The 11,015-nt window shown below is 41.0% G+C and overlaps 2 protein-coding genes across 2 annotated transcripts; both read right to left on the minus strand.

Moving 5' to 3' along the window:
* Window positions 1-1,208: 1,208 nt before the first annotated feature.
* On the minus strand, window positions 1,209-5,013 carry LOC130696029 (peroxidase-like). Its single transcript, XM_057519094.2, has 16 exons — window positions 4,642-5,013; window positions 4,295-4,583; window positions 4,008-4,234; window positions 3,898-3,943; window positions 3,673-3,768; window positions 3,574-3,602; window positions 3,337-3,500; window positions 3,218-3,253; window positions 2,894-3,134; window positions 2,483-2,828; window positions 2,234-2,390; window positions 2,068-2,152; window positions 1,896-1,984; window positions 1,638-1,836; window positions 1,477-1,579; window positions 1,209-1,415 (listed from the first exon to the last, which is right to left on the minus strand). The coding sequence occupies exons 1-16, from the start codon at window positions 4,982-4,984 to the stop codon at window positions 1,307-1,309; spliced, it is 2,559 nt and encodes an 852-aa protein (XP_057375077.2). The 5' UTR covers window positions 4,985-5,013; the 3' UTR covers window positions 1,209-1,306.
* A 1,598-nt stretch (window positions 5,014-6,611) lies between these two features.
* LOC130696030 (peroxidase-like) lies at window positions 6,612-10,515 on the minus strand. The gene is made up of 17 exons (XM_057519095.1): window positions 10,444-10,515; window positions 10,044-10,349; window positions 9,700-9,988; window positions 9,406-9,632; window positions 9,296-9,341; window positions 9,074-9,169; window positions 8,974-9,002; window positions 8,740-8,903; window positions 8,626-8,661; window positions 8,292-8,529; window positions 7,884-8,229; window positions 7,639-7,795; window positions 7,477-7,561; window positions 7,302-7,390; window positions 7,044-7,242; window positions 6,883-6,985; window positions 6,612-6,821 (listed from the first exon to the last, which is right to left on the minus strand). Exons 2-17 carry the CDS (start codon window positions 10,336-10,338, stop codon window positions 6,722-6,724), a joined length of 2,499 nt encoding a protein of 832 aa, XP_057375078.1. The 5' UTR covers window positions 10,339-10,349; window positions 10,444-10,515; the 3' UTR covers window positions 6,612-6,721.
* Between the last annotated feature and the right edge of the window lie 500 nt (window positions 10,516-11,015).

An 11,015-nucleotide genomic window follows, 5' to 3' on the forward strand; every position in this document is an offset into this window, starting at 1 on the left:
CTTGATGGAAGTGCTTCCGTACACTTTAATCTACAACGGTTTTTGGCGACATAACCTTCACAAATGGATATCTGCTTCCATCCACTCCCGTCGGCAAGGTCTTTGCTTAAAGCGGTATTAACACAAAAAAAAAAAATCCTTGTCATGGGGAATACCCTACTGCTACGACTCGAGCAGGATTTAAAATAATCAACTCCGCACCGTCCGACCTTTGTCTGAAGTTTTGGTAATATTGCTTTAATTTTAACAAGTTAAATTTTTAACCATGTTTTCTTTTCATATAATTCGCATTGAGCAATTCCAACAATATCCCTTGCATCCTGGGGAGAATCTTACATGTCTATCGAGTTGTAATCGAGGGACCAAATAACTGCTAACTGACTTGAAAACTTTTACGCGGCTGGTTAATGGCAGGTGATTTCTATCGCATATTTTCAATTGTCAAATTTATCCATGGTTGCGGCGTGCCTCTTGCACTTTGGTTACCAGAAGTTACATTGATCATACATTTCCAATAGTTTTAAGCAAATTTGGATATTGCTTTACTGTGACTTCGACTTCTTTTTTAAGAGTTTCCGTTATTCGGTACATAGCCGACCGTGGATAATCCAGCTCCTTAACATTCAATGACTTAGTAGATAGCTATTGGTATGCACAGGCTTAATTTCACCTTTTCCTTCGGTCTCATATTACCAGTGAAATTAAGCCTATTTGTTTGCTGTCTTAAATTAATATTGATTAATATTATTCTGATCAATGACTTATCTAGAATTTCCACCTATAAGGATCCCTAAGGAACTGATTATGCACCGAATTCTTCTAGTGGAAATGTCCCACCTTCTTTCAGGTAATGACTGATTTAATTATTCATGAAGAAACTGGCCATTATTTCTTTTGATTGTAAGTTAAGATGATTGTTTCGTTGCATGCCAGTTCAGTTTACTTTTTGCTACCGTTAGGGTAAAATTCGAACAAATGTCCAACTGCATATACCCAATTAAAACCGTAGACTATCTTTTTTTGCGAACTTTAGTCTACATGAACAAAAGACATTCAGCTCATGGTGACATTCCCTTCGAAATGTAATTGGATATTAATTTAATTTTTAAATAATCGTTGGTAACTCCTTTCATAGCAGTAACAATATTTGCATAATCGACCATATTGACAATATCTGTCGCTTTCCAGAGAAAACTAAAATACTGAGATTCCGATTTGTTCAATGTATATTTTCCTAGTCTAGGACATGAGTGTTAACGGTTTCAGCATTTGGCCAAGCAAAAATCGGAATTTCAGAATGAGCCTTCTAGTAATATCCACCATAGTATCCATCACTCTTCGGTTTAGTACCTTCTTGCCATGGGAGGAGGCTCATACGAGGAATGGCGGAAGATTGGCAACTCACGATAGGATTGCTAAAAAAGTACGACATTTGTAAAAATAATTCTACATCGACTAATTACTTTTGAAACTTACATGGTAGATGGCATCTTGAAAACCATTGGTTGAATCTCCTCAACTTGGCTGTTGTCGCAAACAATGCGGGCTAAACTTGTCTTGCGGATTTCGTTCAATTGTTCTGCATTGGAATAGAGTTAATTGCTGATCGTGGGCGGTAACATGTTTGAAATTCATACCCTCGGTGAATGAACTGGGTTGGCCACCTAGATCGTAAAAGTGACGATCTCCTCGCTTCAGTTTCAAGAACTGGTCGGCCAGAATACATTGGAAGGTTGGGCCTACGTAAGCGCCTTCTGCTTTTGCCTCGCTAACACCTCCAACAAACAGGTCAATATCGTCCACAGTGGCGTACACCTCTTTGAAACGCTGGATAACCTGTATGGACACATTGAGAACTAAATTTCAGGCCAATTGCCATTTTGAACAGTACATACCACAGGATCAATTAAATCGGTAAGACCATCGAAATGTGTGGCTCGTCCGACACCGCAAAGTTCTCGGTAATCATTATAGCTTCCAAGTCCTATATAAGAAAACAGATCATCACGTCATTTGTACATTACAGAATGCTCGCGTTCAATTGAAAACGTAGGATGAATGTAATACCGAAATCGCGTCCACGCTGAATGTTAAGAGCCACGATATCCAAACCGAAACCCTTGCCTGCTTCTTCGAACAAGTGCTGAGTGAGCTGTTGGAAGCACAAACAAAGATCAGTAAGTTTGCACCTTAAATATCACGGTTTAAATGTGTTTTTGTTAAAAGACGATACCTCTTTTGTGAATGACAAATCAACTCTCTGAGTGGGTTGAGTAGCCAAACCGATAAGGTATTTATCAAGATTTCCAGGAGTGTAGAGCGTTTGCGGTTTAAAAAAGTGATGACGTAACAGGATATCTTTCTCAATGGACCTTTGTTCGTTGACCATTCTGTCAAGAAATTAGTTACGTTAATATAATACGCAATGTTTTCATGAAATTGAAGGTAAAAGATAAAAATTAAGAATAAGAAGTGAACTTACAAAGCCTTTCCTTGAACCATAGAGTGACCGAAACGGAAGGCACCGGCGACGAATTCGCTCAAGATGCTGGGATTGAGGTGATCGTCGTAATCTGTACTGAAACCACTCTGCAATGGCAATAAGCCAAGTTCGGCCATTTTCGTGCGACCGAGAAGAATAGGTAGCCATTCGTTGTAGGTGATGTGCTGAGCTTGAGCAATCAAAATGCGTCGGGCTTCCTGGTAAAGGCGCTCATCATCCCACGATGGATTCAACTCTGCCAATCCTTTTGCAAGCCTGTTGTGCTCTCGCAAGAAGAGAATTTGCGAGGTGGCCATATTGGGGGTCACGTCAGGACGGCCATCGCCTGTTTGAATATCGTTACTTAATATGTTTTTCGTTTACATAGAATTACCTCAACTCGCCACTCACCGGCTTTGAAGCATCTGACATTTTGGGGTGGTTCAACACCTGTCAGTTCTCTGGGTAACGTGCAAGGAGCTTGCAGAGGACTACCTTCGCTTTGAGGTAGCAAGTCAAACTTGTGGAAACCTTTGCCCTGTTTCAGCGTGACATTCAGTTCTCCGTTCGCGCCTGTCCGCAGCTCTCTTGCTGTTTTATCGTTAGAGCCATAAACGAGCGATAAATCCAAGAAATGGGTGTTGTCGTTGAGCTAACAAACACAAGGTATACAAAACACTTATTATTTTTCAAGTTGATTAATGAAAAATCGCGTGAGCAATGGATCAAACTAACCTGCGCCGCATGACCCAATTGATGATCGGTCCTGCACTGTAATTCAGAAAAATTTGGTATGTTAATTAAAAATAATTTCGAGATTTTAAGATTGTGACGTGCAAGTCAGTTCACTTTACCGCAAGGCTAGCTCGGACAAAGTGGAGGCAAGTTCGGCCAAATTTGGCGAAAAATGGATCGTTCGTAGGGACGTCGATGGGAAGGCATTTGCCGTGACTGCGATCGGCGTCCGGAAGATGTGTTCCATCTTCGCCGCAACAGGTAACCGGTGTTCCATCTTCGTCTGTTTTTTGTTTTGTTTTTTAGAAACTTAGATTAAATGAATTTACAATTTCATATTTTTCAGATGTTCTTACTCGTCATTTCTGGAGTTGAGACGATATCGCTGCAAGAAAAATGGATTAACCATTAACAAAATGTAATATTTTAACTAATTTTAATATTACGCCACTCACTGGTCTATAAATTGTCCGAACTGCATGAACCAGATTGTCGTCGACTCACTAGGTTTGTCTTCATCACGAACCAAGGTAGTGGATACCAAACGGGGACTGAAACGTAAGGTATTTTAATGCTTGGACATCATTTTAAGTTGTAGAATGATATTCGTAGGAAGCTGGTAACTGGCTGTAAAGCCTAGCCACATGCGAGAGGTTATGTAATTGTATGAAGCTATTTACCTAGGAAGTTCGGCACCGCTTCTGGAGATTCGGGGAGCCCAAACACCTGGTAAATTAGGCAAGTTTAGCATATTACTTACGCGAAACCTAAATAGCAATTGGAATTTTACCATCAGCATAATCAGAAGCGAGCATGCGATGGTATTGAGTGGCTGCACGACCCCAAACGAAGTGTCTTTCGTTGTTACAAGAACCGTCTATCATTCGGAAGGTGGAATTCAATTTGTCCTCACTACAATGGGCCTTGCTTACGGAGGTACATTTTTGATTCAGATCGGTTTCTGACAGCTTGAATTTGTGCAACGCGCAGCCAACCTGTTCGGTTTTGATCTTGAATCTAAGGAAAGTAATGTATGAGATTTTAGTTTAAGTTAACATATATAATGTAGGCTACAACCTTTTAACGAGAACAACGGCAGTGTGGACACCGACGAATGCTTCTGTGTTTACTTGGCGAGCGTGCTCTGATGGGTTGGAGAAACGGGCATGTGTAGCACGGGCTGAAGCGGCTTTGACGACAATGTCGTTATCTTTGAGACGCTTGGCTGTTTCTTTGTGTAATCTTAACTCTAGTTCACCGGCGTCAACAGCTGCGTTCACAGAAAATACGTCGAGACATCCAACATGATCGTCCAATTCAATTCCGCCCTCACAGGCAGGAGGCTCCTTGAATGGCGTTCCCTTGTCTGGTAAGTGTAAAAATTCAAATTACATTAAGTTATGAAACTAACGCTGTGTTCTTACAGTTATAGGGAACATCGGGACAGCAGGATCCTGCGCTTCCATCACTCAATTTGCAAGCTGTGTATGGCGTGGCGAGAACTTCATCATACCATACTGAACAATCCTTAGTAGGGCGGCAACTCGTGGCTAAACCAGCGACATTGGGACAATAGTGGACCGGCTCTGGCTCCTCGTAAGTTGGTGTTGATGATGGTGGTGGAGTGTATGATGGTGTGTATGATGGTGGTGGCGATGTGTATGAGGGTGGTGAACCTCTTCTGTAATATGTATCTTGAACGACATAGTCGTATCGTGGATGCACCGGTGGACCATAAGCTTCGCTGGCGGCGAAAAATAGGCCCATCAGTAGGATTCCATTGGACCACCACGACATTTTCTTTTACGCTAATAACAGAAATCACAGGTATTAAATTTTTAATTTTTGATTACTTATACTCGGCCATTAGGATAAATCTCAATAAAATTAACTCACCAAAAAGAAAATACTTGCGAAATTTGATAAACTGTACTATGTGGTTTGGTAGTCACAGGCACGTCTGACCAAGTGATCTTCGTTGTAATTGCTCCTGATGACTTCCCGTATTTATAGTCATCCGTGTCCACCCAGTTTTTGATTCAGGAAAACCAATCTCGATCAGATAGAAAGTCTCCAAAAAAGGGCATTGTTACCTTGACGGAAGTTCTTGCGCGCATGTCAATTAACAATTGTTTTTGGCGAGATAGCCTTGACAATTGGGGATGTCTGTGCGAACACGCCTAGCAACAGAGCTTTTGTTGGAACCAGTATTATCGCAAAAATGTCCTATCACGGGGAATACCCAATTGGATACATTACGCGACGAGGTAAAATTTTGTTGAGCTAAACAAGGTAATTGCGTCCCCTAGTAAGAAGCAATCTTTTCGCTCCGTATATGTGTGGTATTGGTTACCTCATGATTGTAAAAACCCAGAAGTTATAATTTTTTTTATGGTTTTAGCCAGTTGGTAAGATGATAACTCATTCGGAACCCCAAATAAAATAATACAGTTTTAATGTTGCAGTTCACAGGTTGCATCAAAGAAGTTGATTGATATTATTACGAAACTGGTAATCGACGCGAATTCAAAGGTCTGTTTTCTGTTGTGTTCATACTTAAACGATGTTCTAAATCTTTACTGCTCCTAGATCAATGGAATGAAATCCGAGATTCATCTCTGGCCATGACATTCTGCCTGAATTCGGACAGGACAAAAAAAAATATTCATCCCATACTCATCAGTTCCAGCAAATACTCTTTGCATCCTGACCACGGAAGATACAGTTGTTGGGTGTGGCTATTGATTCTAGTCGAAATTTGACTATTGGAGTTTCATTTCAAGTTCAACTTCTTCTTCGAGTTCCGGTAATTTGACCTTCGCGAGCCATTCAGATATCCTTGAGCCACTAATGTTTGGGGCTACTTCACGACTAAACAGGGGTAAGAACAAGCCTTAGTTCATTTTCTCGTCCTTCATAGTCTGTCTTTTGTATAGGGTAAGGTTTCAGATTTATCGAAATGTTTTAGAAAGTAGTTTATTGGCAAAACAATATGTAGAAAAATCTGGCCATTATTTCGATGAGATTGACTATAGCGAATGTTTCATGCCATGGCTGACTATTTCAACCTTAGCTTCCGTAGGGGTAGGATTCATAAATGCGGCCAAAAAATTTTACGACATGAGTAGAACCTTTTGTTTTCCTTTTTTTTTTTTTTTTTTTTTTTTGTGTGTTCATACGAGCGCGAGCCACCCAACTCATCGATCCCAATTCCATCACTTAGATATAATTGGGAGATTCTTGATGATGATTCTTTTAAGTTGATGATGATTCTTTTAAGTAATTCTATTATTATAAACTGTCTTTTTGGTTCCAGTTACATATCCCATATAGTCCCCATAGTCCCCGTATTAATGGTGTCCTAAAATTTTGCGGGAGAACTCAACTGTTGATATTCGAGTCTTTATTTCGTATATTTGTTCGATCACTATGTTCATATACAATATATGCTATACATTCTTTGGACTACGCGGCATCCGAATTTCAGGATGGATGATGTTAATCCTACCACGGTTGACTGTAGGCCTTCTGTTTATAATCCTCTTGCCATGGGCGAAGGTCGATACGGGGAATAGAGTAAGATTGGCAGCTCACGATAGGATTCCTAAAGTTAGAAAATAAATGTGAAAATATTCTGCATTAACCTTAGTGATATCCGCACTTACATTGCAGATGGAGTTTTGAAAACCATTGGCTGGATGTTATAAACGTGGCTGTTTTCGCAAACGATTCGGGCCAAGCTGGTCTTGCGGATTTCGTTCAATTGTGCTGCAATGAAATGAAATTAATTGCTGATCTTGAACTTTAGCATCTTTGCTATTCATACCTTCTGTGAATGAACCGGGTTGGCCGCCTAGATCGTAGAAATGACGATCTCCACGCTTCAGTTTCAAGAACTGGTCTGCCAAAATACATTGGAAGGTAGGGCCTACGTAAGCGCCTTCTGCCTTTGCCTCGCTAATGCCTCCAACAAACAGGTCAATATCGTCCACAGAGTTGTACACCTCTTTGAAACGCTGGATGATCTGTGTTTAAAGATTTCAAATTAAATTTCAGGCGAATTTTTGTTGAAGAATAAGTTTACCGCAGGGGCGAATAAATCGCGAAGGCCATCGAAGTCCTTTGCTCGTCCAATGCCGCAGAGTTCTCGGTGATCATTATAGCTACCAAGTCCTAGATGTAAAAAAGAAATGAAGATTAACAATCAGTTTCAAATTATGGGATTAACACACTCGGCTAAAAAATTTCAGATTTCTTACCTAAATCGCGTCCACGCTGAATGTTAAGAGCCACCAAATCCAAACCGAAACCCTTGCCTGCTTGCTCGAACAAATGCTCGGTAAGCTTTAGAAACAATAAATTGTGAATTAAATTAATGCTTGACTAACAATTGTTTAACAGGTTTTTTTTTTTTTAAATACCTCAACAGTGAAATAGGGATCCACTTTTTGGCTGGGTTGTGTAGCCAGGCCGATGAGGAATTTTTCAAGATTGCCAGGAGTGTAGTGCTCCTGTGGTTTGAAAAAGTGATGACGTAACAAGAGGGATTTCTCCACAATCCTTTCTTCGTTCATCAATCTTTTAGGTAATTAGGTACGTTAAAAAAATCAGCGACGTGTTCATAAAAATTCATAATGTGAAAAATATAAGTAAGAAATGAACTTACAGAGCTTTTCCTTGCACCATAGAGTGACCGAAACGGAAAGCAGCGCCGACAAATTCATTCAGAATGCTGGGATTGAGGTGTTCATCATAATCTCTACTGAAACCACTCTGCAGTGGCAACAGGCCAAGTTCGGCCATTTTCGCCCGGCCGAGAAGGATAGGTAGCCATTCGTTGTAGGTGATGTGTTGAGCTTGAGCAATCAAAATGCGCCGGGCTTCCTGGTACAGACGCTCATCCTTCCACGATGGATTCAACTGTGCCAATTCTCGTGCAAGTCTATTGTGCTCCCTCAAGAAGATAATTTGCGAGGTAGCCATATTTGGGGTTACATCGGGACGACCATCGCCTATTAGGGTGTAGTGACTTTAACAGTTGTTTTGAACTGGAATAATTTAATTCGCTTCTCACCGGCTTTGAAGCATTTGACATCTGCAGGTGGATCAATACCAGACACTTCCTTGGGCAAGGTGCAAGGGGCTTGCAGAGGGCTAGGGCTGTCGAGTGGTGGTAGCAAATCGAACTCTGGACCACCGTGTCTTGCAGTGACCTTCAGTTCACCGTTCTCGCCTTTGCGCAGCTCTTCTGCCTTTTTATCGTCGGAGCCATAAACAAGTGATAAATCCAAGAAATGGGTGTTGTCGTTGAGCTGAAAAAAAAAACCAAAAAAAAAAACAAACAAAAAAAAAATTAGTATACGAAGATCTTAGTAAAAAATAATGGCCGACTAGTAACTCAAACTTACTTGAGCTGCATGACCAAGTTTGCCATCGGTTCTGCACTGTAATTCAGAATAAAAAGGTATAACGTTTATGATTTGAAAACTTTAAGTTGTAAGACGCAGTTAAATATTCTCTACCGCTAGACCGGCTCGAATGAGTGGGATGCAAGTTCGGCCGAATTTGGAGAAAAATGGATCGTTCTTTGGGACCTCAATGGGAAGGCACTTGCCGTGACTGCGATCCTCATCGTCAAGATGTTCCCCGTCGTCACTGCAACAGACAACTGGTGTTCCGTCTTCGTCTGTTTGTTGTTCAAACATAATTTTATTTAATTGAAATAGTAATTTCATATTTTAATCAAGGATTCTTACTCGACATTTCCGGAGTCGACACCAAATCGCTGCGAGACAAATGGTACGAATAATGATAAAATGTAAAATTTAAACTGACTAAGCATTAAGTTTTGCTTACTGGTCTATAAATTGTCCGTACTGCATGAACCAGATTGTGGTCGACTCGCTAGGCTGGTCAACATCATGCATCAAAGCAACGGATACGAGGCGGGCGCTGAAAGGTAGGTAATTTAAAGTTTTAAACTAGCGTAGCGTATCGAATAATATTCGTTGAAAGCTCTTAACTAGCCGTGAAACGTACGAAAGGTTAGCTAATTGTATGAAATTATTCATCGTTTACCTGGGAAGTGTGTTACCGTTAGTGGATTTTCGGGGAGACCAGACACCTAATAAATTGTGCTAATTTTAGCTCACCGCGGAGGCGAATTTTAAAATCTATTAAAATTTTACCATCGTCGTAGTCGGATGGAAGTATACGATGGTACTGAGTAACTGAACGACCCCAAACGAAGTGTCTTTCGTTATTACACGAACCGTCTATCGTTCGGAAGGGGGAATTCAATTTGTCCTCACTACAATGGGCCTTGCTTACGGTGTTACATTTGTCGTCTAAATCGGTTTCTGACAGCTTGAATCTGTGCAAAGCGCAGCCAACCTGGTCGGTTTTGATTTTGAATCTAAGGAAATGAAAACAACACGTTTTAGTCTGATAAAGTAAACTAACTTATTAATGTAGACGGTAACCTTTTAACGAGAACGACTGCTGTATGGACACCGACGAATGCTTCGGTGGTTACGTTGCGGGCCTGTTCTGATGGGTTGGAGAAACGGGCATGTGTAGCTCGGGGTGAAGCGGCTTGAACTACGATGCCCTTTTCTCGGAGACGTTTGGCTGTTTCTTTGTGCAATCTTAGCTCAAATTCACCAACGTCAGAGGCTGCGTTCACCGAAAATACGTCGAGACATTCAACATGGTCGTCCAACTCAACTTTACCCTCGCATAGAGGAGGCTCCTTGAACGATGTTCCCTTGTCTGTAAAAGGTGAATTCAATTACAGTGACCTATGGAATTAATTTTGTATGCTTACAGTTGTACGGAAGATCGGGGCAGCAGGTTCCTGGAGATCCATCGCTCAATTTGCAAGCCGTGTTCGGATAAGAGAAAACTTCGTTGTGCCACACGGCGCAATCCTTACTAAGTCGGCAATGCGACTCTAGTCCAGCAATTTTTGGGCAGTAGGTTTGGTGGTAAGTTGGTCTTGGGACTTCTCCGTAATTTGGCCGCTCCTGGACAACATATTGAGGAGGCAAGGGAGGATTTGTGTAAGCGCTGGCGACGGCGAACGCTACGCCCATCAATAGCATTCCGCTAACCCACGACATCTTGCTTTACGCTAACAACAAAGGTACAAAACAGATATCTAATTAAAATCGTGTTGTTAAAGATGCTCGACCAATAGTTTAATCTATTACTGGAGGTCAATTTACCTAGAGAAATTACGTTTAGACTGGACAGTGTGTCTTGGTTGTCACAGGTGTGTCTGACCGTGCGAGCTCTTCTTTACTTACTGTCTAGAGACGTACGTTATTTATAGTCTTCCGCCAGCACGAGGTTTCATATGGACCCAAACCTGTTTTGATTAAATAGAAAGTGTTCTAAAACAACTGTATCCTCTAGGTGAAAGTCGAAAGTCGTAATTTCTATTTCGATTTGCATAGGGTTTTGGCTAGATTCCCGTTGCAGGTTGGCATATATTTGTACATATGTCCAGTGACATGGCTTTTAACTAGTTTGTGCGATGGCGTACCCATTTACGGGGAATACCCTAACAAGTGTACTACAAATGGAAAATTAGGTTGATTCACAGGTTAGGTTGCTGGGTAATTCCATGCCAACTGATATTTTTCATTATTTTGATTACTTTTTCGTTTCTTTGCAGAGTCCCGAATACCGTGATAGAGACGCGTTACGCTGGATGCCATAGTTTGTCTGTGGTATGTATGTCATTAAGCAATTTTTCAGTTAGTTATTTGTTTAACTAGTCATTTTCATTCAATGG

This window comes from Daphnia carinata, chromosome 5, assembly GCF_022539665.2.
Source record: "Daphnia carinata strain CSIRO-1 chromosome 5, CSIRO_AGI_Dcar_HiC_V3, whole genome shotgun sequence".
NCBI classification, from domain to species: Eukaryota; Metazoa; Arthropoda; class Branchiopoda; order Diplostraca; family Daphniidae; genus Daphnia; species Daphnia carinata.